The 15082-nt window shown below is 53.5% G+C and overlaps 2 protein-coding genes across 2 annotated transcripts in view; both read left to right on the forward strand.

Moving 5' to 3' along the window:
* SLC12A4 (solute carrier family 12 member 4) overlaps window positions 1-15082 on the forward strand; it is a 54727-nt gene that overhangs the window by 34433 nt on the left and 5212 nt on the right. The window contains exons 6-16 of the mRNA XM_074286385.1: window positions 2590-2720; window positions 3632-3873; window positions 4386-4600; window positions 7270-7434; window positions 7580-7678; window positions 9837-9894; window positions 12329-12503; window positions 13050-13168; window positions 13925-14023; window positions 14416-14535; window positions 14775-14879. Of these exons, the coding sequence (XP_074142486.1) occupies window positions 2590-2720; window positions 3632-3873; window positions 4386-4600; window positions 7270-7434; window positions 7580-7678; window positions 9837-9894; window positions 12329-12503; window positions 13050-13168; window positions 13925-14023; window positions 14416-14535; window positions 14775-14879 (1528 nt within the window). The remainder of the gene's footprint in view (window positions 1-2589; window positions 2721-3631; window positions 3874-4385; window positions 4601-7269; window positions 7435-7579; window positions 7679-9836; window positions 9895-12328; window positions 12504-13049; window positions 13169-13924; window positions 14024-14415; window positions 14536-14774; window positions 14880-15082) is intronic.
* On the forward strand, window positions 7720-8976 carry LOC141554471 (uncharacterized; the record flags this gene model as incomplete). Its single annotated transcript, XM_074286394.1, has 1 exon — window positions 7720-8976. A coding segment is annotated over one exon (1131 nt), but the record flags the coding sequence as incomplete, so codon positions are not given.

The following is a 15082-nucleotide window of genomic DNA, read 5'->3' on the forward strand; positions in this document are numbered from 1 at the left end:
GTCTTATTGTTTAGCGCTTGTGCTCTGAGTAACCTCAACAAGAGGTCCGAGAAAGCAGGGAGTCAGTCAGGGGGCTTCTTGGCAGGTCAAGGATCCACACCTGTGGGTCCCACTAGTGCCAGAGTAACTGAGCTCTGCTGGCTTATCCTCGTGTAGATGTGGTGCTCAGAAGCCTGGTAGCCTCTTTGGCCAGGCTCCCCCTCCACCCCACTCACATTTCCCCGCCCTCCTGCTGGGGGGTCGGTCCCTGACATCTAGAGCTTATCTCCTCCGGGTGGGTCGCTGCTGGAGGCCGTTACCGTCCCTGCCGGTGGAGCCAGATGGCAGGGGTGATTTAGCACTCACTCATGCTAGGGGGAGAGGAGCGGGTTTTATCTCACTTGGAAGTGACTCGTCTCCCTCTGCTACTTCTCCCTTCTGGTCAATGACCCTTTCAGAGTTTCTCAGGCCAGAACAATAATAGCCTACGGGGCTTCTGAAGCCAGAGTGGCCCCAAAGACTGCAGCCACAGAAAGGGACCTAGGATTAGAGGCTGCAGCCTTTGTTTCTGGGGGAGCCAGCTGAGCCTGCGGGGGGCTGGCCCTGAAACCTTGGCCCAGGCTCCCTCCTCCAGGCTAGTTTCTTTGCTGCTGTGGCTCCCAGCCAGCTGAGACCTCAGAATAATGATTTACCAGCTAATGGAGCAGGCTAGTAGGAAAGAGCTCGCTCAGGGACTCAAATGGGACCGTAAAGAAAGACTCAAATCCCAGGCATTTAAAGGAAAGCTTCAGAGGCTCAGAAATAGGGTTCCAGGGTCACACAGGGACTGGGTAACGAGACAAGAGTCGAGTCCCGGCACTTTGCCTCAGAATCCAAATGATCCTTTTTCTGCGCTATTATTGTCCCTCTGGGGAGAAGTTATCTGAAGGCCTCTTAGACAAGCGTAAGGAGGCCCTAATGCTAATTTCTTGGCCACATCATTTGATTTCCCAGAGCTTCAGTTTTGTCATCTGGCAGAAGATAATGGGTTCACAGGTTTTAGGTGACCTTCCCACAGTGTCTCAAGGGGCATCAGAGCTGGCCCTGCCATGGGGATCATGGTTCCAGTTGTGAGGGTTCAGGCAAGCTTTAGGTGCTGCTTTAAAAAAAAAAGAACAACATGATGTTTGTAATCCCCCGGAGGAGGACAGAGGAGAGCACAGGAAGGTAAAAGTGAGTGAGAGCCTCAGGCCAGGAAGTTCCTCTAGAATCCTTCAGAGTCCTACCACTGTCTATACCTGGGCCCGAGGCCAGCCCAGAGAAGGGCAAGATTACCTCGGACTACACAGCCTCAATGATGGCGGAGCAGAGGTGAGCCTGAGCTGCCCCAGTGCCACTGACATCCTGGCCCCCATCGAGCTCAGAAAGGATGGAAGGATAGAAGTAGGTCCTTATTAAGCATTTACTATGTGCCACGAACTGTGCTAGGTGCTTTATCCATATCTTCTCTGGGAGATGAGGGCTCACTTATCCCTGGTTTTTAGCGAGAAAACAGAGGCAGACAGAATTGGAATTGCTTGCCCAAAGTCACAGCTGGTAAATGTCTGAGGCCACATTTAAACCTAGGGCTTTCTGACCCCAGGCCCAGCCAGCACTTAACACTGCGCAGCCCAGCTGCCAGACAGAAGGTCGAGAGAAGTAGGCGGCAGTGAGGGATGTCATTTCCCAGTGTGGGTCAGCGCTCTACAGCTAATGAGGAGAATTTACCTGTTAACGTTGAGAAGTTAAGTCTGTCCAGAGTCACACAGAACAGTATCAGGGGCAGGACCTGAACCCAAGCCTCACTGATTCAGAAGCTGGCTTCTCTTGATTTTTTTTTTTTAATAATAGCAGCTTTTTATTTTTCAGAATACATGCAAAGATAGTTTTTAACATTCATCCTTGCAAAACCTTATGTTCCAGATTTTTCTCTGTCCCTTCCTCCTTCTCACCTCCCCTAGACAGCAAGTAATCCAACATAGGTTAATTTTACACATCTCTTCATCTTAACAGTCTTTCCCAGGTGCCATTCCCTTCACTCCATCCTCTAAGTCCTCATTGTCACAGAATTTGTGGCCTTCAAGGCCAGATCTCTTTACAGTACGGTACAGTAAAGTACAGATGAGGAAAAACAGACATTTCCCCTAAAATGTTAAGTGATTGTGGTTGCCTCCGAAAGACCCATTAGGGATATTAGAAAAATCAAGATCTCCCACTGTGTCCAGGGCCATCTCCTGTTGTTCTGATCGATACTTTGCCATCGGACCCAGGTGGCTCTTGGAGGAGAAAGAAAGGCTGGTGACTTTGCACAGCTCACATTCGCTCCGATCTAACTCACTTGTATGTTATGGCTGTCTGAGAACAAAGGACAAACAATAAGTCCAGAAGCATCCAGTAGTAAGTAGCAGAGGAGGGTTTGTCCTCGAAGGGCTATCTGGGCATCCAAGATGGCCCCAGGGCTGCCAAAGCCCTCTGTGAATGTGTGGAACCTCGTGACGCAAGCTTTGACAGTGTGCAGATGGAACCATTGGGGAGTTTGGAGAGAATTGTAATTCAGTAGCAAACTCAGTGTTTTCTCTGTGTCCCTGACAGCTGGGGGCTCCTATTTCATGATTTCCCGCTCTCTTGGGCCCGAGTTTGGAGGAGCCGTGGGCCTGTGCTTTTACCTGGGTACTACCTTTGCAGCAGCTATGTACATCCTGGGAGCCATAGAGATCCTGCTGGTGAGTCTGGTTCGGCCCACCCCACCCCCATCCCAAACATAAAAGCCGGGATCCTTTTATGGCCCCACTGGGGCCCAGTTATGGTCAGCGATGGCCTGGGGGGAGGCAAGAGTGGGATTGAGACCCTTCTCCTGGGAATCTGCCCTTTGGGCTGATGGTGAAGAGGGAAGTGAGATGAGGAGGGGAAGGGGAAGGACAGTGGAAGCTCGGAAACATTTGCCTTGTCTTTTCTCATAAAATATGGCCAAGAGTAATTTTATCTGAGGCCGGTGCTCTGGAAGCTTTGGTTTTTGTGAAGGGCTTAATTTCGCACCAAGATTTCACTTGGCGGCACACACGGCATCGCATCCGTGTAATCTTGTTCCATCTGTCCTTCCCTGGTTCCTCCTTCCTGTCTGAGTCTGTGTGTCTGTCTGCTTGCCCGTGTCCACATTTGCTGGCACTCTTTCAAACCTCTCCCCCTGGCCCAGCCCCTGCAGAGGAGGAGCCCCTTAAAACAAGAAGATCCCGTCTTTTTTTTTTTTTTTTTTTTTTTTAATGTCCTGGGGAAATTGCTTGTTTGGCCAACATCTGGCTTCCTGACCCTCCCCCCAGCTCCCAGAGCCTGAGCAGCCAGGCTCAATTTTAGTCTTGGCAGCAGCAGCAGCAGCAGCATCTCCTGAGCAGGAAGCTGGGGCTGCGGGGAGGGGATTCTTAGAGCACCCCACCCAGTCTGAGGCCGGGGCGGGGGATGGGGAGATGGGTACTCCTCACCCCACCCTTGTTCCCACAGAGGGAAGGGAGTCACCACTTCCCGCCTCAGAACTGCCCCTCGGGAATGGAGAGGAGTTTGGCTCCTGGCCTTGGGAAACTGAAGATGGAAGTTTCTCTTGCTGCGCTCACGCTCCCAAGCCCTGCTCTTGTCGTTTCAGACGTACATCGCCCCACCGGCCGCCATCTTCCACCCAACGGGGGCTCACGACACCTCGAGCGCCACCCTGAACAACATGCGAGTCTATGGGACCATTTTTCTGACCTTCATGACTGTGGTGGTGTTTGTTGGCGTGAAGTATGTCAACAAATTCGCCTCGCTCTTCTTGGCCTGTGTGATCATCTCCATCTTGTCCATCTATGCCGGCGGCATCAAGTCCATTTTTGACCCTCCGGTGTTTCCGTAAGTGGCGGGCGCGCCAGAGCCAGGGGAAGCTTGAATGTAAGAGCCACTCAGGGTGGCTGTGCCGTTTCCTCACGAGCCGTTGAGAAGTAGGGCCCTCCCAGAAGGTCGGGTCAGTCAGTTGGTGGGAGAAAGGAGAAAGGGAAAGCAGCAACATTAGAAGGAGGGCCAAGTCCGTCGTGCACGGAGGAGACCACGGAATGGATCTGATTCAGTCTCCACAGATTGCACGGGAGGAGACTCAGAGGGCCGATTTGTCCCAGATCGTAGAGCCAACAAGTGTCACAATCAGGACTCCAACTCATCCCTGTTCCCCATACATTGTCCCTTCTTCTAAAGGTGGGGAAGGTGATGAGCCAGCGGGCAGTGCAGAATGCACCCCTCAGGCCCCCCAGTCCTGAGCTCTCCAGGACCCTTGTCCTGCCCCAAAAGGGTGTGACAGATCAGCCAGGGGAGCATGTCGATGAACCCCTATCCTTGACTTAGCAAACTTTGGTCTTTCCTCCCATCAGAGTTTGCATGTTGGGCAACAGGACCCTGTCTCGGGACCAGTTTGATGTTTGTGCCAAGACTACAGTAGTGGACAATGAAACAGTGGCCACGAAGCTCTGGGTCCTCTTCTGTCACACCTCCAACCTCACCTCGGAGGGCTGCGACCAGTACTTCCTCCTCAATAATGTCACCGAGATTTCTGGGATCCCCGGAGCTGCCAGTGGGATTCTCCAGGGTAGGTGCAGAAAGCAGGTGCTCCCACTGGGGGTCTTACGCCCTCACTTGCTGGGAAAGGGGGAGGAGGCAGAGACCCAGCCTCTCAAAAGGAGTTCCCCTGTTCATCCAGAGCCTGGGTGGGACATCACTTGTACGGTGTCACGGGGAAATCTGGCCTGCCCTCCTAAGGTTTCCTAAGTGGATTCGTCCCGGTGGACCAAACACATTTCTGAGCCCCGCATCCCAGCATCCCCAGGAGAAGAGACAGTGGGCGATGTTTTTCCCTTCAGAGAGTCAAGTCCAGCTGACGCTGGCCTGAAAAGTTCCCACCAGAGCCCATAATAGGCCTCTGTTTGGGCAGCTGGCAGCGGCTGAGTGCTCTCCTACTGCACTCTGGCTTGGGCACGGCTCACGTGTGGCTGTGCTGCCAACTTTGGGGCTGCCTCATTGGGCGCTTGGGACCAGTTAGCCCTGGTGTGGTAGGCTTGATCCAGAGGCCTGGGGACACTGGAGGATCCCAGGCCTCCTGTAAGAAGCTGAAGCCTTAGACACTAGCCTGTAGCCTCCTTTGAGTATAAGCTTTCTGATGGTGGGCGTGTCTTGGTGCTTTCACCAGCCCACTGAATGTTTATCAGTTGATTGACTGATTGATTGGAGCCCTTGGTTCTCTCTTGGCCGAGGCCACTTCTGCTGAGAGGCTCCCCCAGTTCTGAGACTCTGGAGTAACGTTTCCAAACACCGTTGGCCAAAAGAGGCGGGTGATCTCCAAATAGCCTGCCGAGCCATGTCGTTAATATTCCAGCAGTTCAAATCAGTATTTAATAAGGGCTGGAATTATCACAATGAAGAATGGAATGGTCTTGTTCTCGAGCTCCCTATCCCCTCACTCCCTGCAGAGGGGAAATACATACAAGTGAGGAAGTGCTCCAGGAAAACGTAAGCAGGAAAACTGGCAGCCGAGGCAGGCTAGCTCCCAAACTTGGGCCTGGGAGGAGAAAAGGATTTCAGCAGGGGGAGGTGAGGAGCGAGGGCCTGGGGCTAGCCGACTAACTATGCCATTCAGTCTGCTCAAGTTCATGATGCTAAGGGCTCACTTGTGGGAGGGCTGCAGTCTCAGCATCCACACTTTTTCTTTTTTCTTTTCCCCCTGAGGCAGTCGGGGTTAAGTGACCCAGGGTCATACAGCTAGAACTTGTTAAGTGTCCAAGGCCAGATTTGAACTCAGATCCTTCTGACTATAGGGCTAGTGCTCTATCCACTGCACCACTAGCTGCCTCTACATCCATACTTTCTAGCTGCTTTTTGGATCCCATCCTGTGGGGCTGATGGGCCTGGTTGTTCTTCTGGGAATTGTTGGGGGCTTCACTGTTTCTTCCCAAACATCCACAGAGCACTTTGTATTTGGGAGCTACAAAAGAAATAAAGCACAGTCCTTTTTCTCCAGGAGTTTACAATTAGTGGAATAGATAAGAGAAGAGAAGAAATGTGATGGGTTGTACACTGTCCTTCACTAACATGTTTTAGAAAAGCTATTACACTGAGAAATCAGTCTTCACAACTGCCATCACAATATATAAGATTAATAAGTAACTTTCCTAAGTGTTTTTTAAATATGTAATTCTTTTACTATTCTGTAAAAAGTGACAAAACGTTCCCTCTTTTAAATTATTTCAATCCATATTTATTATCATTTATGCATAAATATATAAACATGTAAATGTATTATAAAAACTGTATAAATTATATATTATGCACAAATTATCTATAAATACTATAAATATTACATTCTATAGCTGATCATTAATTAAACCAAAGTATAACACATGAGATAGAGAAGTCCAGAGTTCACTTAGTTTCTCAGGGCCGTACATAGTCCACTCATCTGTAAAATGGGCATGTAATTCTGACACTCGTGAGAATGATCCCCAGTGAACTCTAGAAATAAGCATTGTCAAAGCCCAGAACGTTCTGAAGAGATGGAGAAGTAACCCCTGCCCACCAGCAGTACCTCAGAGACTCTTTGCACCAAGTACCAGTGGTACCTATTGCCCCAAGAGAGCTGGTGAATAGTGTACTAGGCCAGGAGTCAGGAAATCCCGAGTTCAAGTTTGGCTTATTAGCTGTGTGATCCTTACCCTGTCTGTCTCAGTTTGCTCCTCTGTAAAATGGAGGTAGTAGTAGCCCTCCCTCCCAGGGTTGCAGTGAGGAGCTTGTGAGGTGGTGCCAGTTGCCGCTAAGCTGCAGCTGGTGCTGGAGAAGCGCTTCTCCCCCAGATGTCATCAGTAGGTGGGGCCAAGTACAAAGGTGGTCACAGATGAGACAGTTTGTGGATGAGAGAGCTGAGAGGGGAGGAGGGCGCAGGATCATCCGTCTGGAGTGGGGAGGAGTCCAGCAGCTGGCTTGGGAAACAGGCCCAGAAAAGGGATCTGTACCCACAGTCCCATAGATAGTAATTATCTGACATGGATTTTAATCCAAGTCCCCTGACGGTGTTATGTCCCGACAGTTGGGCCTGCTCTTTTAGTAATGGGAAATGGAGATCCCAGGTGGGGGCAGGGCCAGGGGGCAGGCCCCCAGCTCTATCTGCCATGCTTACTCAGCGGGGAGGATGGTTGGGCACATCCTCTTCAAGCTTGGGTTTGTCCGCCTGGCCCTGCCTTGGGCTGATGTCGCTCTTTCCCCCACAAGATAACTTATGGAGCAGCTACTTGGAGAAGGGCGACATACTGGAGAAGCCCGGGATGCCCTCTGTCGACGTCCCTGGCCAGAAGGGCAGCCTCCCGCTCTACGTCTTTGCAGACATTGCCACGTCCTTCACGGTGCTGGTGGGAATCTTCTTTCCCTCCGTGACAGGTGAGGTCATGACCTTGCCATGTGGGGGGGAGCCGTGGGGACCCTTCGACCCCCAGCCATTCCAGGAATCCAAGACTTCCTGCAGGGCCCCTCAGACCGCAAACCCCCTGGGGCGGGGAGAAAAATCACTCTTTGTTTCTTGAAGGTATCATGGCTGGCTCAAACCGGTCTGGAGACCTCAAGGATGCCCAGAAATCCATTCCAGTGGGGACCATACTGGCCATCGTCACCACCTCTTTAGTCTGTATCCTTTAAAATGCTGAGCCCATGGGCCCACCCTCCTAGCTCTGTTCTCCCAGTCCCAGCTCTCCCAGCTCCAGCTCTCCCAGTCCCCCAGCTCTCCCAGTCCCGCCTCTCCCAGTCCCGGCCCTGCCAGCCCCAGCTCTCCCAGTCCCCCAGCTTTCCCAGTCCTCCAGCTCATCCAGTCTCAGCCCTGCCAGCCCCGGCTCTCCCAGCCCCGGCCCTGCCAGCCCCAGCTCTCCCAGTCCCCCAGCTCTCCCAGTCCTCCAGCTCATCCAGTCTCAGCCCTGCCAGCCCCGGCTCTCCCAGCCCCGGCCCTGCCAGCCCCGGCTCTCCCAGCCCCGGCCCTGCCAGCCCCAGCTCTCCCAGTCCCCCAGCTCTCCCAGTCCTCCAGCTCATCCAGTCTCAGTCCTGCCAGCCCCGGCTCTCCCAGCCTCGGCCCTGCCAGCCCCGGCTCTCCCAGCCCTGGCCCTGCCAGCCCCGGCTCTCCCAGTCCCCCAGCTCTCCCAGTCCCCCAGCTCTCCCAGTCCTCCAGCTCTCCCAGTCCCGGCCCTGCCAGCCCCGCCTCTCCCAGTCCCCCAGCTCTCCCAGTCCTCCAGCTTTCCCAGTCCCGGCCCTGCCAGCCCCGGCTCTCCCAGTCCCAGCCCTGCCAGCCCTGGCTCTCCCAGCCCCGGCCCTGCCAGCCCCAGCTCTCCCAGTCCCCCAGCTCTCCCACTCCTCCAGCTCATCCAGTCTCAGTCCTGCCAGCCCCGGCTCTCCCAGCCTCGGCCCTGCCAGCCCCGGCTCTCCCAGCCCTGGCCCTGCCAGCCCCGGCTCTCCCAGTCCCCCAGCTCTCCCAGTCCTCCAGCTCTCCCAGTCCCGGCCCTGCCAGCCCCGCCTCTCCCAGTCCCCCAGCTCTCCCAGTCCTCCAGCTTTCCCAGTCCCGGCCCTGCCAGCCCCGGCTCTCCCAGTCCCAGCCCTGCCAGCCCTGGCTCTCCCAGCCCTGGCCCTGCCAGCCCCCACTGGGCTACACTGGCCTTCAGCACCACCTGCTGGCAGCCCCAGGAACCCCTCAAAGGCTGGTCAGAAAGAATCCCCTGTGGGGGGTGCTGTGCAGAGTTGGGCAAGGGAAGGCCGCGGGCCCCCTCCACACTGGCTCCATTCTCTGAGCAGGTCTTGGGGAGCATCATGCTTTGATGTGCTTTTCTTGAACGCTCAGGACCAGAGGCCTGGGCTCCCCTTCCTTGGCCCAGTCTTAGGGGTGACCCCATCATGGCCTCCTGGTTATTCCTCAGCTAAATTGTGTCTCCCCCGACATCATGATAAAGCCACAGGGAGCAAACGGGTGCCTTTTTGCAAGTAGAAAAGGCGAACAGAACAGACCACAAAGAACCCCCCCCTTCTCCCCCGCCTCAGGATTCAGTGAATCCCAAAACACACATTACTAGTGAGAGGACTCCCTATTCAGTGAGAACAGCTTAAGGCTGGACTCTGACGTCACCACCCCGACAAGCCCCAAATGCCTTTAACTGGAGCGTAAAAGGAAGTTAAGACCAGGACGGACCCTCCGCAGTACAGATTAAGGGGACGCTCTTGCCCAGACCAGGGACTCAGCAGATCGCAAGGGACAAAATAACCAATTTCAGCGATGTGAATAAAAAGCTTTTATCCGATTCTACTGTGACCTGTAGGGAGTCGTGGGTCCCACACCCACAGTGCCTCATACACATGTCCCGTGCTGTCATACCTGTTTCTGCCCCCCACCTGCGCATGCAGACCCTGCCCACCTTGTCCCCCCCCCGAAGTCATCCTCCTGCCGTCCGAACACTCCCCATGTACATGATGTTCCACGAAGCACTCCTCCCCACCGTGCCCCATTCCCTGCTCTCTCATCCACTTCTCCTACCTTGTTCTTGCTCCATCCCCATCCTCTAGCTCCAGTCCCATCTCTTTTCCTGCCCCCCCACCCCCGACCACATCACCCATGGGTGGAATTGGCTCCAGGCCCCAAGGATGACAGAGCCATGGGCACGCTGAGTCACAAAAGGGGCTTTCGGGTTGGGTTCCTCTGGCACTTGACGAGCTCAGGCCTCCCCAATTCTTCCTGTGGGGACCCCGGAATCTGCACCTGGGCTGTGGGTTGGCGGGAGAACCGTTGACAATTTCTTTGACTGCCTCCCTAGACTTTAGCAGCGTGGTGCTTTTTGGAGCCTGCATTGAGGGTGTAGTCCTCAGAGATAAGTGAGTGGTTTGTAGTTTGTTTTCTGCTTTAAAAAAGATATCTTGGGGCAGCTAGATAGAACAGTGGCCCTGCAGTCAGGAGGATCTGAGTTCAAATCCAGTCTCTTAATACTTAACACTAGCTGGGTGACTCTGGGCAAGTCACTTAACCCTAATTGCCTCACCAGAAAAAAAAAGTTAAAAATATGCCTTTTATTGATGTCTTTTGTTTTTCTATCATAGTCATTTCAGCTGGGGGTGGGAAGTCTCCCTGCCCCCCCCCCAGCACTGCAGATTGATCACTTCTCAGTGACAAAGAAGCAATTTATTGCTTCAGTGTCCACATCTACAGGATGCTGCCCTCCCAGCCCCCCCACCCCCCCGCCACAAGGAGAGGATCAGCTTTGCTTTTCTCAGTGACTCCCAGGGTAGCTTTGGGGTCCAGTCTTTACCTCAAGGGGATGCTTTGATTTTGCCGTCCTTGGCAGCTGCCAGCTGTCCCCTCCCTCTGGGGAGAAGCTGCCCCAGGCGGCCTGATGGAACATCCAGGGCCTGGAAAGCCAAGGAGGAGAAGCAGAGAAAGGGGATGCTAGAAGTAGCTGAGGGGAAAGGAGGAAGAAAGGCCCTGGGGATCAGCCGGGAGCACCCGGGCTTGGCCAGATCTCGCGGCCTTCGGCTGGACGTTTATCCACCCTCCTTCCATCCGCGAGGACGGGTCAGTAGCACCAAGATGCCCATGGCCCTCGCTCCTTTCTCCTCACGCCCATGCCGGATGGTAGGCCAAGGAGAACTTCCCACACAGCAGCTTGTTCTCCAGATTGCATTTCAGACACGATGCACATAGACATGCTCACAGATATATACACACATACATGTACAAGTACTCGCAGCATGTGCTTGCATGTATACATGTATGTGCCCGCGTGCACTAACTTTCAGTGCCAGAACACTGGACCACTTCTTGGACATCTCAAATTGGACGTCCTGCGGGCATCTCAAACTACAGCATGTCCAAAACAGAACTCATCTTTCTTCCAAAACTTTCTCTTTTCTTCCAAAACTTCCCAGCTTCATATATATATACATATATATATATTTTAAACTGGAATATCTTTAGTCACAGTTAAAGTGGCAGTATTGAAAACATTGGTTTCTCTGCAAATAGAAACCATTTCCAAACCCTAATTTTTTTTGAAATAAGAAAAATTATACATTTTGTAGTCACTTAACTGAATAGTTACCATGGCTTTTCACATAACTTTTCATCTCTATGCTTCTTTTTCTTTTTCCTGAGGCTGGGGTTAAGTGACTTGCCCAGGGTCACACAGCTAGGAAGTGTTAAGTGTCTGAGACCAGATTTGAACTTGGGTCCTCCTGAATTCAGGGCTGGTGCTCTACCCACTGCGCCACCTAGCTGCCCTCCATCTCTGTGCTTCTTATCTCCCACCCTGCCCTTGAACTTGGTACAATTAGTCCCACCTCTTTCATTTATAGTGGGAAATGGTATTAAATTATAATCATCATGTTAAATCACATGTACAAATAATGTCTTGCCAAGTTGTTCAGTGGTTTTTCAGTCATATCCGACTCTTGGTGACTCCGTTTGGGGCTTGCTTGGCAGAGGCACTGGAGGGGTTTGCCATTTCCTTCTTCAGCTCATTTTACAGATGAGGAAACTGTGGCAAGCAGGATTAAACGGTTGGCCCATGGCTAGCCAGTATCTGAGGCTGGCGTTGAACTCATGAAGATGAGTCCTCCCAGCTCCAGACCCAGTGCTCTGTGCTCTGTGGCGCCCTCTAGCTCTTGTGGCAAGTATCTGGTGAGACTCCTCGCTCTTAGTCCTTACTTTCTACTTTCCTGCCGCCTCTTGCAGACGCCCTCTCCCCTCCATTCCACCCCCTGCTCTTGTTCAGATCCATGTGATTGAAGCAGCCTTCCAATTGGTCTCCTCACTCCACTCCACCCACACTCACACATTTGCCAAAAGGAATCTGGTAAATCCCAGATGGGCCCGGTGCCTGCGCCCTGGCTGCCCTGGCTGCCCTGGCCTGTGTGTGCAGTTCCTTGTACACGGGACCCTCTCCCATCTCTGCCCTGTGCTAGGACTCTCCTCCCCCTCAACCTGCACTGTTTAATTCCTTTGGTTTTCCTCAGGACCCAGCTAACCCCCTCACCTGTCTGAGGACCTCCTCCTCCTCTATTTTTATCTGCCCAGTTATTTGTGTCTCCTCGATTAGAACACAAGCTCTGAGGGCAGGAACTGTTTTTGTCTTTCTTTGTATGCCCAGCCCTCAGCACAGTGCCCGACAATGCTTGTTGACTTGTCTGGGGCCTGCTGGGGACACTGGGTTTCCTGGTTGGCTTCCCCTTTGGATAAATAACAGGGTATGAGCATCCCTGGCTCTAGGATTTTGGGGGGACTGGGGAGCTCACTCTTGTGACTTCTCCCCTGCAGGTACGGTGATGGTGTGAATAAGAACTTGGTGGTGGGCACGCTGTCCTGGCCCTCTCCGTGGGTCATCGTGATTGGCTCCTTCTTCTCCACGTGTGGGGCCGGCCTGCAGAGTCTCACAGGAGCACCCCGCCTGCTGCAGGCCATCGCCAAGGACAACATCATCCCTTTCCTACGGGTTTGTCCTCCCCTTCACAAGCGCCGGGTCCTCCAGGCCCATCAGAGCGCTTCTGGAGCCATGATCTCATTCAGCCTTCCTGGGAAGTCTGTGGGATAATGGGTCACAGATCCGGATTGGGGAAGACTCTAGAGGCCATTAAAGCTAACCCCCTGTTTTACAGATGAGGAAACTGAGCCCCAGAGCACTTACGCCCCTCTGAATGCACATACAGGCAGTCGCTCCTCCCTGTGCCACAAGAAGCCAATGGCTTTCTGAGGGCTTCTCAGCCGCCTCCGCCTAGTTCAGAAATCCTTGACGTATGGCCGTGGCCTCTTTACTGGGACAGACTCAGTAGAGTAGGGGAGCTCGCTCCTTTGTATTCATGTTCCCATTTTATAGATGGCAAAGTTGATGGCTTAGGATCAGGGATCAGGGCCCAGGTTTTCCGACCCCACTGTTCTCCCATAGCCAAACCAGCAGTGGCGGTTTGGGGAAAGGAGAGGGAGGCGCTTGAGCCCCGAGAGAGCAGGGACCCCCTCCGCTCCAACCTCTTTCTGGCTTTAGGTGTTTGGCCACGGGAAGGCGAATGGGGAACCAACTTGGGCTCTGCTTCTGACGGCCTTCATCGCCGAGCTGGGGATTCTCATCGCTTCTCTCGATATGGTGGCGCCCATTCTGTCCATGTGAGCGTCCCGAGTCTGCGTGTCTGTGTCCCGCGCCGTTCGGAATTCCCCTTCCTCCCCCACGGAATTCCTTCCCAGCACAGCTGAGGGAGCCTGTGCGAGGGCTGTTTACACAGCGTCTCGCAGTTTCTGCACTGTCGGTCCCCAGCGTTGGACGGCCGTTAAAATAGCACTTAACGAAAGAGCAGCCGGAGATGCTGGTCCGTTTCCAGATTTCCATCCTGTGCTTTCTCTGTTTCGGTGTTTGTAAAAGCTGGGATCTGCCATAAGCTTGGAAGTCTCCTGCAGAGCAGGCTGCGTCAGAAAGCAGTTTGTAAAAGCGGCTCTGGTTGCCGAGGCAACCAGCATACAAGTCTCAGCTGGGGTTTTTTCTTTTTCTTTTTTTTTTTTAAATAAGACCCAGCTAAGAAATTTTTAAATTAATTGATTCATTGATTTTTAACACACATTTGCTTTATGATCCAGCTAAGGAATTAAAAAATCTTTTAGGCTTGAGTCACTTTGTTCCCCTTCACTTGCCCTTCCTCTTTCCCTATTATTTACTCCCTTTCCTCCTTCCCCTGTTCTCCTTCCACTTTCCCCCTCCCTCTTCCCTTTTCCTTCATTTCCTCCCTTCCTTTCTCTTCCCCTCTTTGTTCCTTTTCATCACAGTTCTTATCTAGGGCTCTAAGGCCCAGGGTCAGTTCAGCCTGGGCCTTGGGTTTCTGGGCCGCAGAAGGGGGATCATGGACTCTGAGGCTCCTTCCAACTTCACAGGTTTTTCCTCATGTGTTACTTGTTTGTCAACCTGGCCTGCGCGGTGCAGACGCTCCTGAGGACCCCCAATTGGCGGCCCCGTTTTAAATATTACCACTGGTAAGTTGACGGTCTTTTTATGGGACATGACACCCCTTAGAAATGAATGACAACAATGGAAGCTGTCGTATCCCCGTCCTGCCCCTGCCGGGTTCCCTACAGGGGCCCCTGACCCCAGAACCCTCGGCCCCCGGGAACCAGCATCGAGTGCCTCTGGCACCCTCCCCACTGGGACTTGAATAGATGGGAGCCTTATTGGCCCAGGGACACGCCCTCCAGAGGAAAAGTGGAAGAGCTTGAGAAGCCACATAATGAATGTATGTATGTGTATAGAGTGTGTGCGCAGATAACACGTCTCCACTGATAAAACGGAGGCGCTTCCAGGACCGTTGCCTGGTACACAGTAAGTGCTTAATAAGTGCTCGCTGATTGATGGGCTGACTTTATTTCAGGGCCCTGTCATTTTTGGGCATGAGTATCTGCCTAGCCCTGATGTTCATTTCTTCCTGGTACTACGCCCTGGTTGCCATGCTGATTGCGGGCATGATTTACAAGTACATTGAGTATCAAGGGTGAGTCAGGCTCGGGGGTCTGCAGGACTCAGGGTGGAAGGAGCTTCCAGGACAGGGGAGGGGCCTGCCGGCTCGGCTGGGCCAAGGGCAAGAAATTGGGAGCCCGAGGGGCTTCTCCTGGCGGTGGAGGAGCCTGGGGAGCTGCTGGTGGCCTCGGGTGTGGAAGGGAATGTGTCCTTCGGGGACTCAGAGGAAAGAAAGCATTTTCTAGGACAAACTGTCAGCTCTCCTCCATGCAGAGCCGAGAAGGAATGGGGCGACGGCATCCGGGGCCTCTCCCTGAGCGCGGCCCGCTATGCGCTCCTTCGCCTGGAGGAGGGGCCTCCACATACCAAGAACTGGAGGTGAGCCCCGGCCCCGGAGCCCCTTCCAGCTCCGCTGGATAAACAGGGCTGGGAGGGGGAAAGACAGCCAAGAGATCACCGGCAGGGGTCAGGGAGGGAACAGGCCTCTGGATGGGCCCAGGGTGTCTGCGCCATCCCGTTGGAGCTGATGAGACCCTGCCGAAATCGAAGCAATTTATCATTAGCAGCAGGCTCCCAGAAGG

This window comes from Sminthopsis crassicaudata, chromosome 2, assembly GCF_048593235.1.
Source record: "Sminthopsis crassicaudata isolate SCR6 chromosome 2, ASM4859323v1, whole genome shotgun sequence".
Taxonomy (NCBI): domain Eukaryota; kingdom Metazoa; phylum Chordata; class Mammalia; order Dasyuromorphia; family Dasyuridae; genus Sminthopsis; species Sminthopsis crassicaudata.